We start from the raw sequence: 25,167 nt of genomic DNA, 5'->3' as shown, positions 1-25,167 counted from the left end.
GGCCTGGCCCCAGCTGAACTGCAACCAAAAAAAAAAAAAAGCTGGGCGGGTGCCTGTAGTCCCAGCTACTAAAAAAAAAAAAAGAAAAAAAAAATTTTGCTGTGTCTTTAATGCTTCCCTGTCAGAAGGCATTTACAGTGTAGGATGTTGTTTGTGTTAATGGACAGAGAAGATGGCGCTCAAAATTAAAAACTGTTGGTATCTTGATAGTTACCGACCCGGTCACCCGGCAAATCATTAACTTTGGGTTGACATTGTAACTCAGCAGATTTCAAAACTCACTCACATACAAAGTCATTTGGTGGGCAGAAATGTTTATTTTCCACGGTTGAAGATGATAGTATTGGAAAGCTGTGAAACTGGAGTAAAGGCCCAGAGCAGTCCACTACAGAGGCTTGCTCTCAGGAACTTTAGAGTTAATATTATTTCTAAAGACAAATAAATTGTCAAATTGACAATAAACTCATATGGGTTGATTTTTTTCACTTCCTCAAACAATTGTAAAGCAGAGGAAATTATAATAACCTCATAGTGTGCACTGTTTATCATAAAAGGAAAATGAGATGGAAAAAGAATGGGCAGTGACATTTTATGTCTGTTAATGCTGGGTAGAGGCAAAAAGAGGAAATGGTTACATTTTACCAAATAATGCTTTTGTAGACATGGTGTTTCATAGAAAAGCCATTTCAGTTGTGCCTTACATGAGAGTAACAAATTAAGTGTAGTGTAAGAACTTCTAAGGGTCAAGAAAAACTTCCCCTTCACTCTCTGAAGCTTTGCTGAAAGCCACTGACAAGAGGAAGATTTAAAGGAGAAAAGACATAAAAATTTATTTCACAGGTTTAAATGAAGACCCAAAGATAGGGGAGGAACTATCCATTTTTTTTGCTTAGGTTCAACAAAGTTTGGACAGCCACATAGAAATGGGATTTGATCTAATACTAACAGACTGAAACCCAGCAAGGGCTGCCTGTAGATTTTTATTGGTCTCTCTGAGCATACATTCCTTCCTTTCAGGGAGGTTATGGGGCAGGGCCCGTTCTGGAATGCGAGGGGGTCTTATTATCCACAGTCAAACAAGGTAATTCAGAGAATTGCCTTACAGCCAGTCTTTACTTAGAAAGTCAGAGGGAAAGTTAGAAAAATATTTTTAGGTTTTGTGGTTGGCTTTTGGAAAATGGGGTTCTGATTTCTATGACCCATCGTGGAAAATAGGGGATTCTGGTTTGTATGGCCAGCCTTGAGGAAGAATGGGAATGACAGAGAATTACATAAGAGAAGGTCAGAGAAAAACTTTAGCTTCTGAGGCATTCATTTTGGGATGTTGTTTCTGAGTCCTAACAAACCCCAGGGACATAAAAATACTGCATAATTTTTTCTTTTATTATTATTTCAATTGTGAGATAACTAAAATGTAGGTAATTTGCATGAGTATACTGAATCTGATAGGGTGCAACATCCTCATATATGCAATGTTATTGATGATATTAGTAGTAGTATTATATGAAAATGTATAATAATAATAAACACTGGGTTGGCCTTGATTATATGCAGCTAGGCAATATGCTTATCAATTTTGATTTTTAAATTTAATTATAAATATTACCATTTGAAATAACTATTACTACTGCTTCTTTACAAATATAAAATTGAGATTTAAATTGTTTAAAAGGTTTTACAATGTAACTTTGACTACTTTGCAGATTGATTATAATTCCTGTGCCTTTAAAACCTATGTATATATATACCAAAATGTGATAAAAAGGAGCAATTTATTAAAACTGAGTTTATGTAAAAGTAAACAAGAGCAGACTTTGTTTTCTCATCAATAATGAATAACATATAGTTTTTGGTGGAAGATACAAGATATAGAAGAAAATTTCTTCTTTAAAGTGTCTAGGCCCATGAAAAACTGAAAGATAGCAACAAAAATAATTGTAATGTGACCTCGAGCTCTTCCCAACTGAGCCAGACACTTACATATACTATGATATGTTAAGAGTTCTAATGAGAATGACATTCTAAACCAAAATGTATTGTAGACAATTTATTCCCAATCTGTCAGTTCTGCAATTATTACTTTCTAGTGCTGTCTATACTGGTTAATGTTATTGTTCAGGTCCAGGTTTGTCCTGCCTGCACATTTTAAATCAACCACTGTGAAACAGCTTTTACAAAAGGGAAAAATTTATTAATAATCACAAGGCCACCATGCAGTGAGGAGGCAGGAGAACAGCTTTCAAATCTGCCTCCTCAAATATAAGGCTTAGGGATATTTATGAGTTAGGGAAGTGGAGTGTTTTAAGGCATGGGGAAAAGAAAATAATTGGTTTATTCTACCAAAGCATAATCAGGGTTCATGACATTTCATAGGACACATATATAAACAATAGTGTGTCAGCATGATCTAAAGGTGGAGTTTTCCATCTTCCAATGTGAAAAGGCCATCTCTCTGGCACTTGAGCAGACCCAGTTGAAGGACAGGTGGTCTCAACTGGTTTGAACTCGACAGGTGCTGCCCAAGTTCCTGAAAAACAACAAAAGGACCGTTACCCTGGTAATTTATGAGTTTTACCTGTAAAGTTACTAGTGAAAGTCAACATTCAGCAGCACTGCAGCCTAGAGCTTCATGGAAAAAGGGGAAAGAATAAATAAATAACAAAAGTTAATGACTGAAAGCAAGCAGGGCAAGCAAACTAATTAATTAGTTGATCAAATTAATTCCTCAGTTTCATTAGTGGTATAAGAGGTCATGTAAACAGAGTATCATTTGGTGATCAGAAATTATTGCCCCTGTTTCACAGACAAGTAGGTTGAGGTTCAGAGAAGCTGGAGAAGGTCACTCTACAGTAGAGAGTAAGATCTTTAGAGTGAAGCACAGGTGGTGCTCCCCTGTAGTCCCAGCTACTTGGGAGGCTGAGGCAGAAGGATCTGTAGAGCCCAGCTATTCAAATCCAAGCTAGGGGACCCTTATCTTTTTGAAGGAGAAGGAAGAAGAAAGAAAAAATATCAGTCTTTGGCTTCATAGATATTTGCATTAAGAAGTAGAATTGTCAACTACAGACTCATGAACATTTATATCTTCAGCTGTCACCATCATTGGCATTGGTTGATTGTAAATAAGATAGAACTCCAGAGCATTGCTATTTGGCTATTTACTATATTAGGGTATATATTCTCAACCTAACTTGTAAATTTCTTGATAGTGTTGGGGCTCAGAAAACAATACTCTTCTAAAATAAAGGCCCCACACATAAACGTTTTTTCTGAGCTTCTCTTTCCCTCCTCTCTTTCAATCGCAAGGCTAGCCATAGAAACTATAATTTCCTTTCCTGAAGAGGGGTCATAGGAATCAGAACCCCTTTTCCACAAGGCCATCTATAAAACCGAAAAATAATACCCTACTGTCCCCTCTGCCTTTCTGTGTAAAAACTGGCCATAAAGAAATTATCTGAACTATCTTTTGGGGACTGTAGGTCATAAGACCCTCCATTCTAGAGGGGGTCCTGCCCTACACCTAGAAGGTAGGAATGCATGCTCAGAAAGGCCAAGAAGAATCTAGACCAGTGGTTCCTCAACCTTCCTAATGCCGCAGCCCTTTAACACTGGGTGTAGCGGCCTACAGGTTAAGAACTGCTGATCTAGACAAACAGGCCTTGCTGGGTTTCCCCACTCAGTCTATTAGTATTAGATCATAGCCATTTTCTCCAATCATTTCCCCATATACCTGCACATACTTTGTTGAACCAAAGCATAAAAATGGAAAATTTCCCCTGTACAAAGTTGGGTCTTCCTTTTAAAGGGTCCTGTGTATACATATTAAATAAATTTGAATATCTTTTCTGCAATTAATCTGCTTTTGGTGAGTTGATTTTTCACTGAAACTTCAGAGGGTAATGTGGACCTTTTCCGGTAGTCCCTACAGTTTGGCATCACAAATAGGATCAACAGTCACTCTGTTCTTCGGTAAGCCACAATGAAAGGAATTCAGGAACTGATAATGTAGCAAAAGGCTAAAATGCTTTTTAGTAGTCAGGGTCCCTGCCTCTATCTCTGTGAAATCCAGTTGAGGAGATGATAAAAATCGTTACTTCTTCCATAAAATTTTGGTTAAAAGGAGGAAAGGATTGGCGTGTGAATAATCTTGGTGTAGAAATGCTGGTGTCCTTTCTGGTACTTTGTGGTTTGATGGTTTGATGGTTTGACACATCCATATAGTTTGATGTGTTTCCTTCCCCCAAATAATCTTTTCCTTTGTCTTTAACTTTCTGTGTTGTTCTGTCATAACGTTGAAGTTCCCTCTTGTCTTGCTTTATATCTTTGAGAACTTGACTTATGACCCAGTGGGAGCAATCTCTTGGTCTTCATTAACTAGAGGGCATGATTTTTTGGGTCATGTGTGGTGGCCAGTCTAAAAATGACCAGGAAGCCAAGATTTTTTTTGTTCCAAATGTGTCAAGATCTCAGTAAGTTTGTCTATATCAACTGGCCAATTTCTGGGAGTGTGGAGAGACCTCTAGAATTGCTTCTCTTCTGAAGAGGCTATTGAATTGAGTCACCATTGGAATAAGTACACCATTGGAAATTCTAATTGTCAATAGTCCAAAGGTGGATCCTTTAAATTAGACTTCTAATTAAATTTAAAGAAAAGATTTTAGATATTTCATTCTAAATAATTGATAAGAAGATCAAATTAAAAGACAGACATACATCATGATTAGCCTTAGATAGTCTCTTTAGAGACTATCTGAGAGCAAAAATCTGATGCAAAACAGGGCCAAGCATTGTGGCTCACGCTTGTAATCCCAGCACTCTGGGAGGCCAAGGTGACCGGCCTGAGCAAGAGCAAGACCCTGCCTCTAAAAATAGTGTTGTGGCAGGAGCCTGTAGTCCCAGTGACTTGGAACTGGCAAGAGAATTGCTTGAGCCCAGGAGTCTGAGCTGTGAGCTATGATGTCACAGTACTATACTGGGAGCAACAGAGTGAATCTCTGTCTAAAAAAAAAACAACTGAGACAAAACAAAGTTAAAATCCTTTATACAAATTGTCTATTGTAGGTGGCCTGTTGGATCAATAGCAAGAGCCACTCTACCTTGTGACTTAATAGCTAGAGTTTTGAGCTTTCACTGCTAGGGCCTGGATTTGATTCCCAGTCCCTCTTGGTTTGATATTTGACTTTTGATAAGACTTTTGACTTTGGAGGATACCATGATTTTCTCTTTCCTCTTCCAATCTGGACACTCTTAATTTCCTATTTTCTTCCATCTGTAAGGAACAGAGGTTACTTTTGGGCTTTTGTGTATAGCTGGTCAGCTGAGAAGCTGAAAGCTCAGAAAATATGGGCAGAAATATGAGTTGTATTTGTATCTCATTTGTGGCTAGTGAAGAAGTGTTTGAAGATCTATATTTCCATATAAACTTAATACAAAATGGGGTGACAAATATATTTTGAAGAAAGACATTGGGTGGGCCCTCTATGTAGATGCAAAACACTGTCCTACATTCCACTTGTTAATCTTCATTCCCACTCATTAAAAGTGTGGATTATGTCTCTTTAAAAGATATGTTGTCCCAACCTTTAGCACCTGTGAATGTGACCCTGTGTGGAATAAGATTATTGAAGATGTAACTGGTTAAGACGAGGTCACGGTAGAGTAGGGTGAGTCCTTAATCTAATGAGCTGGAGCATTGTTTGATCATAGCTACATTTTAGAAAGGCTTATCTGAAACCAATATGTGGAACAGGTTAGTTGAGGGGCTACAAATCAAATGCCTGAAGTGGGGAAGTGGGCCATGTGTAGGAAAATAAAGAGGTTCTGGCCTACATGCAGTTGCTTACTGCACAAAAAGTTAATTATTGAGGCAACCAGGGTTGATTGCTAAGGAAGAAAGGGAATTTATTACAGGTGATATCAGCAGGGAGAGAGGAAAACTGTCTCAAATCTGTCTCCTCAATCCCTAACTAAGGGTAGGGATTTTTATAAGGGATTCAGGAAGGCGACTACATGTGTTTGTGCAAGTTGCATTGAAAGCAACACATGCAGGAGGTCTAATCCAAAAGTTAAAGTTTAGTGATGAATGGTGAGTCTGAGTGCACAGAAGGTCTTTTTTTTTTTGGCAGTTTTTGGCCGTGGCTGGGTTTAAACCCGCCACCTCCTGTATATGGGGGTGGTGAGCCTACTCCTTTGAGCCACAGGCACCGCCCTGAAGGTCTTATTTAGAAGTCACAAGTTAATGATGGATGGTAAGTCTTGGCATTGTTTTGGCGACTCTTGGCATTGTTTTCCCGCAAAGAATTGCTGTTTCTGAAAAGGTAGAATTGTTAACTAAGCAGAAAGATTGTAATGTTCTAGTTGTTGAGCTCTCCTGGCCTGAGAATCCAAAGCATAAGAATGGTACCAGGAAAACAAATGGGATATGCATGTTTATGGAGACAATTACACTGGGGACTACAGGGACTTCCCATTTCAGAGGATTAAAAGCTCCACCTGGACCTGTTGCCAGACCAATGAGTCCATCTGCCTGTCACACAAGCCACTCAGAGAAGTGGATGAGAGATCAACAATTCTTTTATTTACAGAAAAGCCAGGGATTCCAGAAAACAGTGAGGATATCTCCTCAAAGAGCTGTTCTGCAATCCTGTTTCCCTTTGTTACTTTTCTTTCTCACAACAATGTTATTAATCAACTTAGTATACATTAAACAGACTTCTCCTGATAGGTTAGGAGGTTATACAACATCCCTCTATCTTAAAGTAGTTATCTCTTCACAGAACTCCTACTCTAGACTAAATTTATACTCAGTCAGTACTCCAGGTTGGAAGTTGGGGTAGCGGGAGGAAGAGGCTATAGGTATAATGTTGGTGCTGTCAGATGAGCAGGAAGTATTTTTGCTCTATGGAGTCCACATAGGCTGGGTGTCCTGCAACTAATCTAAGTCTTGGCAGAACACCCTGTTATCTTCCCAGAACACAGGAAGTTTGTGAGTTGCTGCCACAAGGCCCTGTCCCCAGCTTCCCATCCTCTTGGGATGGTCCTTGGAGCATCTGTTCTCTTACCTTTATCCATAACAGAAAGCCTTGTACCTGAATAAACAGATGGCAGCATGTGGACTCATTTGGCCCTACCAGAGTCTGTCCAGAACCACCCTGTATGTAATGGTTATTTAGGATAACAGTGACTGCCATCAGGCCCACTCAATGGAAATGCAAGCCTAGTATAGCAAAATCATATATATATATATTTATTTATTTATACAAAGTCTCACTCTGTTGCCTGGGATAGAGTGCCATGATCTTAGTTTGGCTCACAGCAACCTCAAACTCCTAGGTTCAAGCAATTCTCCTGCCTTAGCCCTCCAAATAGCTGGGACTACAGGCACCTGCCACTAAGCCTGGCTAAGCAAAATCTTATTTAAAGAAAAAGAAAACAAATATTACAGTAATCTAGATTTCCATGTGAAACCTTCTAATTTTTAAATATGAGTAGAACCTCTTTTACATACTCTTCAGGACAAATCCAATATACATTTTCAGGTCCCATCCGATTCCTGGATTTCCAATTCTTTTTTTTTTTTTTTTTGTAGAGACAGAGTCTCACTGTACCGCCCTCGGTAGAGTGCCGTGGCGTCACACGGCTCACAGCAACCTCTAACTCTTGGGCTTACGCGATTCTCTTGCCTCAGCCTCCCGAGCAGCTGGGACTACAAGCGCCCGCCACAACGCCCGGCTATTTTTTTTGTTGTTGCAGTTTGGCAGGGGCTGGGTTTGAACCCGCCACCCTAAGCATATGGGGCCGGCGCCCTACTCACTGAGCCACAGGTGCCGCCCTGGATTTCCAATTCTAACCTTAGGGTAGAGAGTGTTACTAATACCATGTAGGCAGCTTTCAACCTGTGAGTAAATGTGCTGGAGGGAGATCTATGTAACTGGCAAGTGAGTATTCAAACTGCATACCTAGAAAGAGGGGTGTGGGTCACCGCTGAAAAAAGCAGATAAAACAATGATTCTCTGAGGAAATTTTGCTCCCCTCCCCTCACCCCTATCCCAGGGACATAGGGCAATGTCTGCAGACATTTTTAGTTGTCACAGTTAAGAGGTGCTGAACTTAGAGAGCAGAAGCTGGGGATGCTGCTAATCATTGTACAATTCACAGGACAGCCCACACAACAACAATTATCTGGCCTTAAATGTCAATAGTGCTGAAGTTGGGAGACCTTGGGTTAGAGAACCATTTTCAGAGAGTTAGTAGTTAAAAGTGTGTAAATTGAGTACCCTCAATGAATCCCCAACAATAAAAAAAAAAAAAAGTGTGTAAATTGAGTTAGTCACAGCAGAAAGGACATAGTAAAGAAAGGAAAAATCCAAATGGTAGATGAAGACAGATGAAAGCCACTCAACAAAAGTTTAAGAGGAGCCACCTTGCCCAGTCTGGTTTGTATTTTCAACATTTTTGATTTTGACCTAGATTTATCCTGTGGTAACTTCTCACTTCCCCATTTCCTTCCACTGGAGGATAGGTATATGTGTGTACATGGGGTGAGAAAAGAAAGGGTTAAGTATATCTGAATATATAGAGGAAGGTTAGGTGTATGTGTATGAGTATCAGGGAAGGTTGGGTAACTATGTATGTGTACATGAGAGGGATGTCAGGTATATGAATGCAGTTGGGAGGGGAAGAGACGTATATGTGGGCACAGAAAGGAGAGATCACAATTCTCCTCACCCAGCTGCCCTCTTCTTGCCATAGCAGGCTGAGGGAGATAGTGGTAGTGATGTTGAGGCTGTCCCTCCCTTCTTACTGGTCTATGTACTTCAGAATCACTCGTGGTTATTTCTCATAGAATTTTTAAAGGTAACTAATCAACAGCTATTTTCACCACAGGATACAATTTTTTTTTTTAAGACAAAGGGCCTCTGGCACCAGGCTAGAGTACAGTGGTGGGATGGTAGCTCACGGTAGACTTGAACTTTTGGCCTCAAGCTATCCTTCCATCTCGGCCTTACACCTTGCTGGCTTTATAGAGGTAAGCCACCAAGTCCAGCCTATGATATATATTTTAAGTCATTTTATTATTTCATCATAACTTTATTAACACCTGTTAATTTACTTAAGGTAATACTTTAAATATTTGGTTTAAATAACTGTTAAACACGAGCTTTATTCCCCCAATGGGTAGGAAAAAACAGGCCAAAATGCTTTAAGCACTTAACAACAAGAAAATGCACAAATATTTATATCAATAAGATAGATATAGATTACAGTATTACTAAGGAAAGAAATCATTAAATGAGTCTATCAGTCAGAAGTCAGACAATTTAGAATGTGATTTTTACAGAACATAGTGACAACTGGTGAGATCTTGTAGTCTTGAAATATTGACCTCCATCTTCATTTAGCTATCTTCCCTGTATCTGTGTCACTTTTCTTATGAGGACACCAGCCATTAGATTAAGGACTCACCCTACTCTACTGTGACCTCGTCTTAACCAGTTACATCTTCGATAATCTTATTCCACACAGGGTCACATTCACAGGTGCTAAAGGTTGGGACAACATATCTTTTAAAGAGACATAATCCACACTTTTAATGAGTGGGAATGAAGATTAACAAGTGGAATGTAGGACAGTGTTTTGCATCTACATAGAGGGCCTACTCAATGTCTTTCTTCAAAATATATTTGTCACCCCATTTTGTATTAAGTTTATATGGAAATATAGATCTTCAAACACTTTTCTGAGGTGTGAATAAAATTTCCTTACTTTTGTTTCACAGATGGGGTGATCCATCTCAGTTCTTGCCCTATGAACACATCTCTGTACCAATTCCCATCATGCATGAGCCCACAAACTAACCTTCCCAGGGTCAATGGAAACTTGAGCCTTAGCTAATATGAGCTAATTCTGATTCTGACATGCCTGGGAGTCATTTGGTGTTATGTCCACTCACCACCCTTCCTGAAGGTTGAATTTCAGTGTCTCTGTGTGTTTGGAGCAGAAGGTAGGGCCAGAATTGAATGGCTCCAAATTAGGACAAAGGTTTTTTCCTTATCAGTTCAATCTACTCTTTAGACCCAGACCTGGAATTATAGCATTCTACTTGCTATTCATTCACTTTTAGACCATTTGCCCTCATGTTCTCACTAAACTGTCTGTGGTTGAAATCTAGGGTATCTTAATGTCCAAATACAATGGGCAAATTTCAGATTACATCTGACATCATTTCTCTGCAAATTTTGGTACCTATAACCCCTCCATGGGTTTCAGAATGTGGTTGATTATTTTTTGTTTATAAGTCAACTTTATTCTTTTAATTTTTTTTTTCTTTTTGAATTCTGAGACAACTTGGCTGGATATATGTCAACTTTTTATCCTTCTCTTGCCTACTAAATGTTATCATGGACTAGAGTTGTGATTTTTGTTATTTTCTTTAATCACATTAAAAAACAAAAGCTCAGGGCAGCGCCTGTGGCTCAAGCAGTAGGGCACCAGTCCCATATGCCAGAGGTGGCGGGTTCAAACCCAGCCCTGGCCAAAAAAAATAACCAAAAAAAAAAAAACAAAAAAAAAACAAAAGCTAATATACATTTATTTTGTATAAAAACCTGAAAACATACACACAAATAGAAGAGATAAGTAGATCATAAAATTCATAAGGAAATGCAATGTTCCCAGAATATTTTGAGAAAATAGAACAAACTTGAAGGAATCACACTTCTTGAATTCAGTTTAATACAAAGCTACAGTAATCAGGACAGTGTAGTCCTGATACAAAAATAAAAATATAGATCAGGGAGAAGATATTTGCAAGGTATATCTCTGACAAAGGTTTAATAACCAGAATCCACAGAGAACTCAAACGCATCAGCAAGAAAAAAACAAGGGATCCCATCGCAGGCTGGGCAAGGGATTTGAAGAGAAACTTCTCTGAAGAAGACAGGCGCACGGCCTTCAGACATATGAAAAAATGCTCATCATCTTTAATCATCAGAGAAATGCAAATCAAAACTACTTTGAGATATCATCTAACTCCAATGAGACTAGCCTATATCACAAAATCTCAAGACCAGAGATGTTGGCGTGGATGCGGAGAAAAGGGAACACTTCTGCACTGCTGGTGGGAATGCAAATTAATACATTCCTTTTGGAAAGATATATGGAGAACACTCAGAGATCTAAAAATAGATCTGCCATTCAATCCTGTAATCCCTCTGCTGGGCATATACCCAGAAGACCAAAAATCACAACATAACAAAGATATTTGTACCAGAATGTTTATTGCAGCCCAATTCATAATAGCTAAATCATGGAAAAAGCCCAAGTGCCCATCGATCCACGAATGGATTAATAAATTGTGGTATATGTATACCATGGAATACTATGCAGCCTTAAAGAAAGATGGAGACTTTACCTCTTTCATGTTTACATGGATGGAGCTGGAACATATTCTTCTTAGTAAAGTATCCCAAGAATGGAAGAAAAAATACCCAATGTACACAGCCCTACTATGAAACTAATTTGGGACTCTCACATGAAAGCTATAACCCAGCTACAACTTAACAATAGGGGGAAGTGGGAAAGGTGGGGGGGTGGGTAGAGGGAGGGGGATCGGTGGGATCACACCTGTGGTGCATATTACAGGGGTATTTGCGAAACTTGGTAAATGTAGAATGTAAATGTTTTGGCACAGTAACTGAGATAACGCCGGAAAGGCTATGTTAACCACTGTGATAAAAATGTGTCAAATGGTTTATGAAGTGAGTGTATGATGCCCCATAATCATATCATTGTATACAGTTATGATTTAATAAAAAAAAATATAGATCAATGGAATAAAATTGAGAATCTAGAATTAAATCCTCACATGTATGATCAATTGATTTGTGATAGGAATGCAAAAGCAATTCAATAAAGAAAGAATATTCTTCTCAACAAATGGTGGTATGACAATTGAATAATCATGTAAAAAAAACTGAAGTTGGACCCTTTCCCATCACATATTAGTTAGAAGCTGGAGAACCAGGTAAGCCAGTGGTGTTATTCAGTCTGAGTCCAAAGGACTAAGTAAGAAGCAGGTAGAAGAGTCTGCTAGTGTTAAGTCCTGGAGTTCAGAGGCCTAAGAACCAAAGGAACTCTAATCTCTAAAGGCATCAAAAGATGTATGTCCCAGCTCAAGATTGGATGATGCACATATCAGAGAGGATGATCTTCTTTACTCAGTCTACTGATTCAAATCCTACTCTTTTTTTTTTTTTTAATTACCTTCATAGACACACCCAGTAGTAATATTTTATGATTTGGGCATCCTTTAGTCCAGTCAAGTTGACATATAAAGTTAACCATCATATACAGAGGGTGCCAAAGAGTACACATTTTAAGAAAGAAAAAACTGTATTAAAATTGTAATACCCAAGGCGGCCCTGTGGCTTAGTCGGTAAGGCGCCGGCCCCATATACCAAGGGTGGCGGGTTCAAACCCGGCCCCAGCTGAACTGCAAACCAAAAAAAAAATAGCTGGGCATTGTGGCAGGCGCCTGTAGTCTCAGCTACTCGGGAGGCTGAGGCAAGAGAATCGCTTCAGCCCAGGAGTTGGAGGTTGCTGTGAGCTGTGTGATGCCATGGCACTCTACCGAGGGCACTCTGTCTCTACAAAAAAAAAAAAAAAAAAATTGTAATACCCAGCTGGGCGCGGTGGCTCATGCCTGTAATCCTAGCATTCTAGGAGGCAGATGGATTGCTTGAACTCACAAGTTAGAGACCAGCCTCAGCAAAAGCAAGACCCCGTCTCTACAAAAAAAAAAAAATAGAAAAACTGAGGCAAGAGGGTCACTAGAACCCAGGAGTCTGAGATTGCTGTGAGCTATGACACCATGCCACTCTACCCAGGGTGATAGCTTGAGACTCTGTCTCAAAAAAGAAAAAAAAAAAACCCACAAAAACAAAACTGTAATACTAAAGTCACGTCTGACTTCTATAATTATGAGTGGCTCAAATGTGACTTGTATTCATCTTTTGTTATCAATATATATTAAGTATTACAATTTTAATACAGCTTTTTCCTTTCTTAAATCACTTTTTTTGACATCCTATGTATATAGAAAATTGACTTGGATCAAAGAACTATATGTTAAAACTAAAACTATAAAACTCTTAGAAGAAATCACAAGTGTAAATCTTTGTGCTATTGAGTTTTTAAAAAGTTAAAAAATAAAGTTGACCTATAAACAAAAAATAATCAACCACATTCTGAAACCCATGGAGGGGTTATAGGTACCAAAATTTGGTACCAAAAACATAAGTAACCCAAACAAAAATAGGTAAATCGGATTTCATCAAAATTAAAAAATGTGTATGCTTCAAAGGATACCATTGAAAAAGTAAAAATTCCATCTATTTGATTGAAGAAAGTAATTCCAAATCAAATATTGGATATGAGACTTACATCTAATAAACATAAAGAACATGTAGAACTCAATAATAAAAGACAAAAACCCAAATTTAGAAGATGGACAAAGGATCTGAATGGACATTTCTGTGAAAAAGATTTACAAATGAGCAATTAGTAGGTAAAAGAAAAGCTCAACATTATTGATCATCAGGGAGATGGAAATCCAAACCACAATGAGGTACCACTTCACACTCACTAGGATGATAAGAAATATAAAGATGAACGATAGAGGTGTCAGGCAAGCAAAGATTTAAGAGAAATCCGAACTCTCTATATATCTGTTAAGAAGTTAAAATACTACGGTAACTTCAGAAAACAGTCTGGCAATTCCTCAAAAGGTTAAACAAAGCTATCATCCAAAATCAACTCCAGATGTATACGCAAGAGAAATCAATAAATGTTTATAGAAGCATTATTCCTATTAGCCAAAAGGTGGAAACAATCTAAATGTCCACCAGCTGACGAATAGATGAATAATATGTGTTGCGGTATATCCTTCAAATGAATATTATTAGGTCCATAAAATCATACATGAAGACATTATGTTTAATGACAGAAGTCAGTCACCAAAAAAAGCTATATATTGTATGATTCTATGTATACGAAATGTTCAGAAAAGAAAGAAAGTAGATTAATGACTGTCAAGGGTGGGGGAGGAGGGAGGATGGAGGGATGTGGGAGGTGATAACTAAAGGGTACCGGATTTCTTTGGAGGAAGATGGAAAATGTTCTAAAATTGTGGTAATAGTTGCATATCTCTATAAATATAACTAAAACCCATTGATTTTTACATTTTAAATAGGTGAACTGTAGCCTGTAATCAGAGAAATGCACACAAAGAATAGTACAATCATCAACCCCATATACCACTACCAATATTCAACATTTTTCTAATCTTAATTCTATTTGCTTAAAGTTAAGAGGGCCTGGTTTTTAAATTTGATTTTTTTTTAATTGTCACAATTTGCATACATGCTTAGAAAGGTACTGCTTGCTGAATTTGTTAAATATTTAAAAGTCTGGGGGCAAATTAGGCGTATTAAGGTTGTTAAATGTGGTTTGAAATGTCTAAGGCAGTAATTCCCAAACTTTGTTGGGAATTTTAAAAGGAAAACTTTTAAAATTCCAACGCCCAGGTTCATCTCATGCTAATTAAATCAGAATATCTGGGGATGGGAGCAGGGTTTCAATATGTTTAATGATGCTCCAAGTAATTCCAATATGCTGTAGTTTGTGAAACACTTGTCAGGTAAATTCATTTATGTATTTGTGAAAGCTGTTTCAATAGGATCCAATTTATTAATCTTATGATTTAATTAATTCTAATCAAATAACAAAATGAAAAATCATTATATGTTTAAATCAAATAACAAAATCAGCAAGCTGGAGTAAGCTTGAAATAAAAGTTTTTAAAATGTACAATTGCTGGGGCTGGGTGGCTCATTCCTGTAATCCCAACACCTTTGCAGGTGGAGGCGGGAAGATGGCTTGAGGCCAGGAGTTTGAGATCCGCCTGGGCCTAAAAGGACCCTGTCTCTAAAGGAAACATATATAAGCTGCTCGTGGTGACACATGCCTGCAGTCCCAGTTACTCCGGAGGCTGAGTCAGGGGGATCGCTGGAGCCCAGGAGTTTGAGGGTGATGTGAGCTAGGAGGACACCACTACACTTCAGGCTGGGCAACACAGGGTGACCTAATACCAAGGGGAAAAACAAAAACAAAAACAACTTGGCGTAAGTCAATTTTGAAATTATTGAATATTTAGATCAGAAAATTGTGAAACACACTTTTCCAAATCAGCAACGCCCAACGTCAGGACTTGGAAACCAAGAGGACAGAAGGGTCACTTTCACAAGCAGGTGACCACTGTTGCAGAAGAGAGAAAACTAATTCAGAAGAGACCCATTCCTTTTTACCAATGACCCATCAAAGGATCTCAGTGGCTAGGGAGTTTTATTGGGCATCCCAGAGCTCAGGGAATGGCGCCAGGGTGACTGCTAGGGTGACTTCCAGGGCAGTCACAGTTTCCCCGCCCCAGCCAAGAGGCGGGGATGAGCGGGACCCGTGGTCTGAGCTGGGAAAATGGGCCAGCGAGCCAGGCCAGCCCTTCTCCTCCTGGTGCTTTTGCAGACCTTCCCGCAGGGGCGACTGCTGCGTGAGTCTGAGGGCCGCGGGAGAGCTAGCCGCGCGGTGGGGGAGGAAAAATTGAAAATTTTTTTTTTTTTTAGCGTTTGGGAGTTTTCTAACTTTGGAGGTCCTGCTCAGCCCCATTCTCAGCCCCTCCTTCCTACTTTCTGTGTCCAGATCCCAGGAGGGAACGCTAGCCATCCAGCTACAGATAGCCCCTCATCTTAGGACCTTCCCCCTCCTGGGTTCTCCTCTGTCCCTGCTCTTTGGTGTTACATTTGGAACCAGCTACTCCCTCCCCGATCCCGACTCTTTTAATATACCAGCTGTCCCGGATTGATTTCTCCCAGTCTCAATTCCCAGTTGCCACCTATTCAGCCTATTTTATTCTTTCTCCCCTCCTCATCTCTCAACTGCTTTTAATAGAATTTAGCGCCTCCAACATCAACTTTAATAAATCTAATAGTTTCCCACTTGTACTGAGCCAACCTTGGGGCTCCTTGGATTCCTTTATTTTTGTTGCTGTTGTTGTTGTTTCTAAAGTGTGCGCCTCTCCTCCCCCCCACCCCCCCAGGTCATTCCCAAACGGGAAGCTCTCACTCAGGGCAACCTGGCCCCGGGCTCTCGCAGGCAAACCTGAGAGAATCCACAGCGAGACCCACGGCGGTTCCCATCGCAGAACTAGTAGCGCTGGGCGGAGGGGGTGTGAAGGGGTGTGGCTGGGATCTGAATTCTTCCCACCACCCCTCCTCTTGATAAGATTTGTGGAGGACATTGGGGGTGGGAGGCTCCTGAGAGAAGCCTGCCTTGGGCCCTTCCCTGTTTTTGGAGATTGTCCTTACTGGAAAATAAAGTGTATGTTATTTTTGAATATTTGAATGAAACATAACAGTTCTCTTTTTCAGCCACGCTAAGGTGATTGGCAATATGCTGCATAATTAATGGGCTTTTTCTAAAGGATGCCAAAGTAGTGATAATTAACATTTAAGCAATAAAATTAGTTTTAAATCACATTCATATCTGTAATCTCTTTTGACTGTCACTAGGCATTTAGAGGTAGAAGCTATTAATAGTTTTTATTTCACTAGTGGTTTAACTAGTCCTCAGGTTAAGTAACTCTTCAGGTTAAGTAACTCTTCTTTTACAAAGAAGGTAAGAAATCTGGTTTCCTGATGTTAAATCAAGTTCTACCACTACTTCTAATCTTAGCCAACAGTGATTTTGCCCTATAGGCTAGCACAGTGCTGCGATTTACATGCCTTACCACCTCAGCCTCAGAACACTTTGAGGGCTGGTACTCTGTGTATCCACATTTTACAGATGATAAGAGTGAGGCATGCCCTACATACTGGTAACTGTGTTCTGTGGTACATTAGGATTTGGTGGCAGACCAAAACATCACACTGCATTAGAGGCAGAATAATAAAATTTGATGTTGAACAGAAACAGTCGTTGTTCACAAGTGTGAAATGGGTCCCAGTCATATGTGGCACTGTTCTAAGCCCTGGGAAAGAGAGCAGAGAACCAAATCTTTGCCCTCTGATATTTTGCATTCTAGTGGGAGAGATGACAATAAACAAATGAGCAGAAAAATATCCATTGTCATGGATATTTTTATAGTGATGGGTGCTGTGAAGACAGATGAAACAGAGAGGTCAAGGCAACCCACTCTCTGAGGCTGAACAAAGAACTGAAGAAGAGGGGCTGAGAAATGATTATATTCTGGATGTATTTCGAAGGAAATTGCTGAAGGATTCTGTGATGTGGGAGAGAAAAGGAGGAATTAAACTTGATGCTGTTTTTTATTTGATTTTAATTTAATTTTATTAGTCTGATCAATGGTGTAATTTGCGATATCATTTCTGAGAGGGTGAAGGCAGAGAAAAGAACAGTTTGGTGGAAAACCAGAGGCCTGGGTTTGGACATACTGAGTTTGAATTCCAGTCAGGGATCTAAATGATGATGTTATATAGGCAGGTGGCTGTAAGAATCTAGAGTTCAGGGCCAGAATTGAAAATTTAAGAGTCATCATTTATTTATTCTTCCATTGAGTATTTATGATACATGTACTACGTGCCAGGTGCTGTTTTAGGCACTGGGAATATATTTCTGAATTTCCTCACTCTATAACGAGGAAAGGGGGCTCCTGCTGTGTTTGCTTGGGAACTGTTGCCCTGCTGAAAAGCTGCCCTGGGCAGTTTATCAGCAGATTCTTCAGCATTTCACAGGCAACATTTGCAGATGAAAAGGTTTAGATAAGAAGTGCTTTAAAAAAAGACTCAAAAAGAGGGCGGCGCCTGTGGCTCAGTGAGCAGGGCGCCGGCCCCATATACCGAGGGTGGCGGGTTCAAGCCTGGCCCCGGCCAAACTGCAACAAAAAAATAGCCGGGCGTTGCGGCGGGCGCCTGTAGTCCCAGCTACTCGGGAGGCTGAGGCAGGAGAATCGCCTAGGCCCATGAGTTGGAGGTTGCTGTGAGCTGTGTGAGGCCACGGCACTCTACCGAGGGCCATAAAGTGAGACTCTGTCTCTACAAAAAAAAAAAAAAAAAAAGACTCAAAAAGTAACTCCTGAGCTCAACTACTGTGGCTGGAGATAGACACCTTAGGATTTTCTAGAGTCTGTCCACTCTAGGGAAACTGTCTAATCATCAGTAATGGGACAGTGTCTGGGGCAGTGAAAGGATGGCAGGGACACGTGGCAAAGGAAGGTGCAGAAGGAGAGAGCAGCCAAGACTGTCATATGGACAGGACTGTGTTGCACTTCTCACAGGGTGAGGACCAGATACAGCCAGTGGTATGAATTGATTGTGATGTGTGGCCCCTCTGCCTCCCAGACTTCCTCTGCTGCATGTCATGAAGGCCTGTTGCTCTCTTTCCAGGTTCTCACTCACTGCACTACCTCTTCATGGGTGTCTCAGAGAGGGATCTTGGGCCTTCCTTGTTTGAGGCTTTGGGCTACGTGGATGACGAGTTGTTTGTGTCCTACGATCATGAGAGTCGCCGAGTAGAGCCCCGAGCACCGTGGGTCTGCACTAGAACCTCAAGTCAACTGTGGCTGCAGCTGAGTCAAATCCTGAAAGGGTGGGATCACATGTTTATTGTTGACTTCTGGACTATCATGGACAACCATAACCACAGCAAGGGTATGTGGAGGGGGGCCTCGCCTTCCTGAGGTCTTTGGATCTTTTTACCACCTCAGGGATGCATCTTGAGGGGGAGACCTGGAAGTCTGAGGTCCTGGGGGGCAGGGAAGAAGGAAGACATTTGCTTCCTGAGATCACTTGGTCCTTGAGGTTGGTGGAAACAGGGACCTACTCCTTTGGTTTCAGTAACAAGGCTCGGGGTGTTTCTAGAGTCCCACACCCTGCAGGTGATTCTGGGCTGTGAGATACAGGAGGACAACAGCACCAGGGGCTTCTGGAAGTATGGGTATGACGCGCAGGATCACCTTGAATTCTGCCCTGAGACACTGAACTGGAGAGCAGCAGACTCCGGGGCTCAGGCCACCAAGCTGGAGTGGGAAGTGCACGATATTCGGGCCAAGCAGAACAGGGCGTACCTGGAGAGGGACTGCCCTGAGCACCTGCAGCAGTTGCTGGAGCTGGGGAGAGGCGTTCTGGACCAGCAAGGTATGGTGGAAACATCCTTCTGCCCCACACTCTAGTGGGGCAGAGTGAGGAGGTTACAGAGCCTGGTATCCCTGGCTGTGGGCTTTCAGAGGTGGCCAAGGTTGTGTGACTCTCTAAGTTCTGAAAAGGGATTTTCTCAATCCTAGGGTCTCCCATTTATAACTGACATATATGATACAGCCACAAGTCATGGTTTTAATTTTTTTTCTCCATGCATATGGCCAAAAAGGAAGTATCTGTGGCCTTTTTTTTTTTTTTTTTTTTATTTAACCAACAATCCCGTGTATATTTACACCTGTTTGGAATAAGATATATCAGCTATCACATCAACACCGATAAGAAAATACAAGTGAGGCCACCCATTGGAGTAGCAGATTTCTTTAGGTTAAAGACTTCTTTAACCTAAAGACTTCAGCGAATATAGCAATAATCTCTGATGATGGCTCTCTTACAAAACCCCTCCTTACAAAAATATTAAATGGATTAAACCAGGTGAAATTGATTGTATTCAATTATTTTTGATGCACATAAAAGGCAATTTTACCTGTAAGAACAGAGAACTTGGGTAACAGAAATACATATTTACATACTGGACCAGAGAACAAGCTGATATGACTATGACTATCTTCTAGGTGACACAACATCAGACCCTAATCTTTGGAATGAGTTTCAGGGCACAAAATGGTGTTTCTCCTGCAGCTTGTTTTTTTTTTTGTTTGTTTAGTTTTGGGTTTTTTTTGAAAAGGAAATTTCTTCCTTCTAACCCATAGAAGGAAGTGAAAGTTCCAGTCTTCCTGGAAAAGGTAAAAATATCCCTTTTCCTCATCCTTCCTCTTTCCTATCCAGTGCCTCCTTTGGTGAAAGTGACTCATCGCGTGACCTCTGCAGTGACCATTCTACGGTGTCAGGCTTTGAACTTCTATCCCCAGAACATCACCATGAAGTGGCTAAGGGACAAGAAACCCCTGGATGCCAAGGAGATTGAGCCTAAGGATGTGCTGCCCAATGGGGATGGGACCTACCAGGGCTGGGTAGCTTTGGCTGTGACTCCTGGGGAAGAGCAGAGATACACCTGCCAGGTGGAGCACCCAGGCCTGGATCAGCCCCTCACTGCCACCTGGGGTATGTGACAGATGAGAGCCAAGAGCTAATAAAATCTGATGTGGGTAAAATGGGGGGTAGGGGAACGATAGAAAGAAAGGGCCCTGGGGGATTCCCATGATAGTAAGAGGAGGGTCTGCTCTTTGTTAGTGGTTGGGCTGGGTCGTGGCAGTCCCAGGTTTTAACCTGCTTTCATTGTTTTAGAGCCCTTACCATCTGACACCCTGGTCATCGGAGTCATCAGTGGGATTGCTGTTTGTGTCATTGTCTTCTTTACTGGAGTTTTGTTCAGAATCTTAAGAAAGAGGCAGTCTTCAAGTGAGTGGGAAAAAGGAGGAAATCTCTTAATACCTCTACCCCCAGGACACAATAGTCTTCCTTCAAATAAGTAGGGCAAAGTGAGGGTAGAGGGGATTTAGCATCCTTGGGAAACTTTCTTCTCTTTTATTTTGCTTGCGGACATCAGCACCTCCCTGGGAGCAGGAAAGGAATTAATGCTTTTTCCCATAATGTAAGTTCGTAATTCAACAAACATCTTTTGAGCTCCTACTATTTTCCAAGTTCTGTTTAAAGTTGTGCAGGCTGGGCACGGTGGCTCACACCTGTAATCCTAGGACTCTGGGAGGCCAAGTGAGTGAATTCCTTGAGCTCAGTCATTTGAGACCCGCCTGAGCAACAGCGAGACCACATATCTACTAAAAAAAAACTAGCCAAATGTGTACAGCTACTTGGGAGGATGAACAAGGAGGGACGCAATCCTCTGTGGATGGTGAATGGGTTGTTGGAAGGTGAAATGGGAGGTGAGGAGACCATTAGCAAGCCAATAAGCAATTCCAGATGAGAGATACATCCAGTACCCTGGGATGAGAGTGGTCAGTGTTGAGATGGGTGAATGAGGAAGGGTGAGGGACAGGGAAGAGACACCATAATGCCTAGGTTTGTGATGCCTCTACTGGGTCTCTTGTCTTCACAGGAGCAGCTATGGGGGACTACGTTTTAGCTGAAAGTGAATGATGTGCATCCTGCAGACATCTTGTAGGGTGGAGACAGAACTAGAGACTCAAAGAGGGGAGATGTGAGGCTCTTCATGTTCAGGACAGAGTTGGACTCAACAGACAGAAACTGCCTGAAGAAGTCTCTACTTTTAGCCTTCCCAATTTACTTTCTCAAAAAGATTTCCGTGGGCGGTGCCTGTGGCTCAATGAGTAGGGCGCCGGCCCCATACACCGGAAGTGGTGGGTTCAAACCCAGCCCCGGCCAAAAAAAAAAAAAGACCACAAACAAAAAGATTTCCACATTTAGGTTTTTAAGTTCCTGCATGCTAGGGACCATAGCTGTGGGCTCTCCCCCAGAGCTGTTTCTCATGAATCTGAATCTAGAGGCTTCCTTCATTTCTCTGTCACCTCAGAGACTATACATGTATGTCATCTCATCTCCTAACTCTGGAAGAAGGCTGCTTAAATCTGAGGACTCACAATTCATTGTAACATATAAAAACGTGAGAAAGGCTTGAACTTCACTTTGGAACATGCACACTCATATCCTTACGAGAATTTTTCGGACATATTCAGGCATTTCCTAGACCCACTCAACTTTCCTTTGAATCCTTTCTCTCTGTTATCTAGTAACATCTGTCACCGAGCCCCAGGGATTCTTCCATCTGAGTGTGATCTGGGTCATTATACAACTGAAGACTGTGCACTGTGCAACTATTTAGGCACCTTTCTCAGAACAGGCATCATGGATGTTTGTATCTATTGTGATGGGTTTTGGCAGGCAGAACAAAAATGTTTTGAAGTGTGTTGGGGAGAGGTATCTTTTTCTAATTTGCACAGAGGCGTCATACAGGTTTTTAAAGATTAAAGGGGGGCGGCACCTGTGCTTCAGTGGGTAGGGCACCGGCCCCATATACCCAGGGTGGCAGGTTCGAACCTGGCCAAACTGCAACAACAACAAAAAATAGCTGGACGTTGTGGCATGCGCCTGTAGCTCTGACACCACTGCACTCTACCGAAGGCGATAAAGTGCAACTCTGCCTCTAAAAATAAATAAATAAATAAATAAATAAATAAATAAATAAAAGATCAATGGGGCCTGCATTAGCAATGCCTCTCTAGTATGCCAGACCTAAAGTGCCACAATAATTTTTTATCTGGTCTCTGCTAACCCTCTCTCTTTGTTCTGATAATGAAAATCATGATAAAGATGATGGTAATAATGATGTGGCTGATACTTATTAAAAATAAAAGAACTTACTTGGTGCCAGGCTCTGTTCTAGGTACCTACTTACATGCCCCATAGCATGGTAGATATTGTTATGGCCAGTTTTTCCCTTTTCATGATAGAGAAACTGGAAGTAAGAGTATTTCATAGCTTGTCAGAGATAGAGACAGGTTTCAAATTCAGTCTTACTGTTTGATACATCTCACACCCCACTGCATTCAGGTGGTTTAAATGAGAGGAATAAATGGAAAAAAACCAGCGATGGCTATAGAGTGGTTCTTCTCTTGTCTCATTGTGTCTCTTCTCAGTAAGCTTGAACCAAATGAAGGGAAACAGCAGAAAATGAGCTACTGATCCTCAGCTGATGTGTTTCCTTTCAAAGTTCCTGTGAGACGGACTCAGAGTGTGATTCCTTTTCTCCCCTAGTGTTCTCTCTGGCATCTCTCTTTTTTGGCCCCCACACAAGGCCTGTGTGATTGGTGGGGACACTCCTGGCTGTACTCAGCTTTAGACACAGTGTCCTCCTTCTGTAAGGGCTTCCTGGGTGGTATTTCCTCAATGAACTGGAGCATCCTCTCTCATTTTCAGATAAGTAAAATGGAAGTCACCAAATGGCTTGGAGGGTGCCCAAGCATCATCTTTCTCAGGTCATTGCAATTCTGGCTCATACCTCCATTTGTACACATACAAAAAAATTCACCTAACCCAGCCACTCAGGAATTGCTAGCTACTGGGAAAGAGATTAATTTGAATATGTTCAAAAGTCTGCATATATCCCAACCAGAATTTTTCACCCGTATCCAGACACTTCCTGGACCCTGGTATGCGTACACATATCTCCAGATGGCATATATTTACTTTATGCTGGCTGAGTAGCTGTGATATAAGCACTTTGTCTTGGAGGGAAGATGCCCCTCAGGAGACCAAATACAGCTCAAAAATTTGTTTTGTAGGTATTGAATTTGAGTGAAGAAATCTCAACCTTTAAAAAAAAAATTCTTTTTTGTTTTTTCTTTTCTTTTCTTTTTTTGGCTTTTTTATTTTATTTCGTTGCTTATTTTTTATTTCTTTACTTTTTTTTTTTTGTTGTTGTTGAGACAGGGTCCCACCCTATGCCCCTGAGCAGAGTGCAGTGGGCGTGGTAGCTCACCGCAACCTCAGACTCGGGCTGCGGGCACCCCGCTGCCTCAGCCTCGAGCCGCTGGGATTACAGGCGTGAGCCACCGCACCCAGCTGGGTTTTTCCATTTTTTTCACGAGTCGGGGTCTCACTGTCGCTCAGGCGAGTCTCGAACTCCTGAGCTCAAGCGATTCTCCCTCCTCAGCCTCCCACAGTGCTGGGATTACAGGCGTGAGCCACCACGCCCGGCTTTAGACACAGTAGATAAGAGCAGAAGTAATTTGTGTTGACTATAGAAGAGTTGAAAAATGTGTAAAAGTAAAGCTATTATTTAATTAGCCAGTGGATAATTAAAAACTTGGATATTACCTGTTAGTTATTGCTGCATTCAGATATATAAAGTTAACAAATAGATATATTTTAAAAAATGTATAATTGTGTTGTGTGAAGGATAATGTCACTGACATTCTCATCTATCTCCGTAAAGTACACATTTTAATCATATTTGGGGGATATTTGCATTGCTTCTAATATTTTTACATTTAGTCTTATGGAATATTTTCATTAAACTGTGGTAGCTGAGTTAAATCGTTTTTCTTTACTCTAGGGCTGTTATCATCTAAGTTGGAAGACATTGGTTATCTTACCTCTAAACCAGGCTGGGAACACACTAACAAGTTCTTCCTCTCTGCATATCATCCAAAACTCAAATTCAACTGCCTAAAGGCTTCTTCTATCTCATGAAGGATATGTTACAATAAATTAGGTAACCATTTGTTTTATATTGGTTTTATTTTACATGGGCTAAGATTTCAAGAAACACTCTAGTCTTCACAGTAACATATTTACTAAACATTGGCAATTGTGGCCTTTTAATTCTTTTTTAATAAAAGAAATTATAAATCACCATTTTCATTCAGTGATTTTTTTTAGTTTATCATACCTTAGCTTAATTTTTCTGTCCATGTTTATAAATCCTTTAAGCATTTGAAATTTGAAATTCAACATTTGAAAATTCAAAGACCTGAATTTTAAATTCTGTAACTTATTTCCCCTTTGGCAAAACCACTCAGGAACAAAGCATGGTAGTAAGGAGATGGTGACACCTGCTGGCTATATGTGAATGCAGCACAGAGGTCACGTGACTGGAGAAAGCCAAGGCCAGGGGTTTTGCTGAGGGTAAGGAGTTGCACAAGGATCATACACCATGAGACCCCTTGTAGATAAAACTTGCTGAACATTTGAGAAAACAAGCTAGAAACTGCTTACCAGTTATTTGAATCACAGGTGACGGTTGAGCAGCCTGAACTGGGAACAGAACAAAAGGAAAACAAGTAACTTTGGTACTCTTTGAGTCCAATATAGTATATGATGAAGGCCTGCCAAGAGGAACAGGCCAAAATTCTTTTTTTTTTTTTTTTTTTTGAAACAGAGTCTCCCTCTGTCTTCCTGGCTAAAGTGCAGGTGGCATCTTATGGCCTCCCAGAGTGCTGAGATTACAAAAAGGCGTGAGCCACCAAGC

At 40.8% G+C, this 25,167-nt stretch overlaps 1 protein-coding gene across 2 annotated transcripts; it reads left to right on the top strand.

The window, feature by feature from the left end:
* The first annotated feature begins 15,486 nt into the window (after positions 1–15,486).
* On the top strand, positions 15,487–24,482 carry HFE (homeostatic iron regulator). Of its 2 annotated transcripts, none has more exons than XM_053601467.1 (6): positions 15,487–15,601; positions 18,453–18,716; positions 18,927–19,202; positions 20,049–20,324; positions 20,508–20,621; positions 21,277–24,482. In XM_053601467.1, exons 1-6 carry the CDS (start codon positions 15,529–15,531, stop codon positions 21,315–21,317), a joined length of 1,044 nt encoding a protein of 347 aa, XP_053457442.1. In that variant the 5' UTR covers positions 15,487–15,528; the 3' UTR covers positions 21,318–24,482. The 2 variants fall into 2 exon arrangements, with proteins under 2 accessions (XP_053457442.1, XP_053457441.1); XM_053601466.1 differs by having other exon boundaries at positions 15,492–15,601; positions 18,903–19,202.
* The last annotated feature ends 685 nt before the right edge of the window (positions 24,483–25,167 follow it).

Source organism: Nycticebus coucang, chromosome 9 (genome assembly GCF_027406575.1).
Source record: "Nycticebus coucang isolate mNycCou1 chromosome 9, mNycCou1.pri, whole genome shotgun sequence".
Lineage (NCBI taxonomy): Eukaryota > Metazoa > Chordata > Mammalia > Primates > Lorisidae > Nycticebus > Nycticebus coucang.
This window is presented reverse-complemented; position numbering and strand designations above follow the sequence as displayed.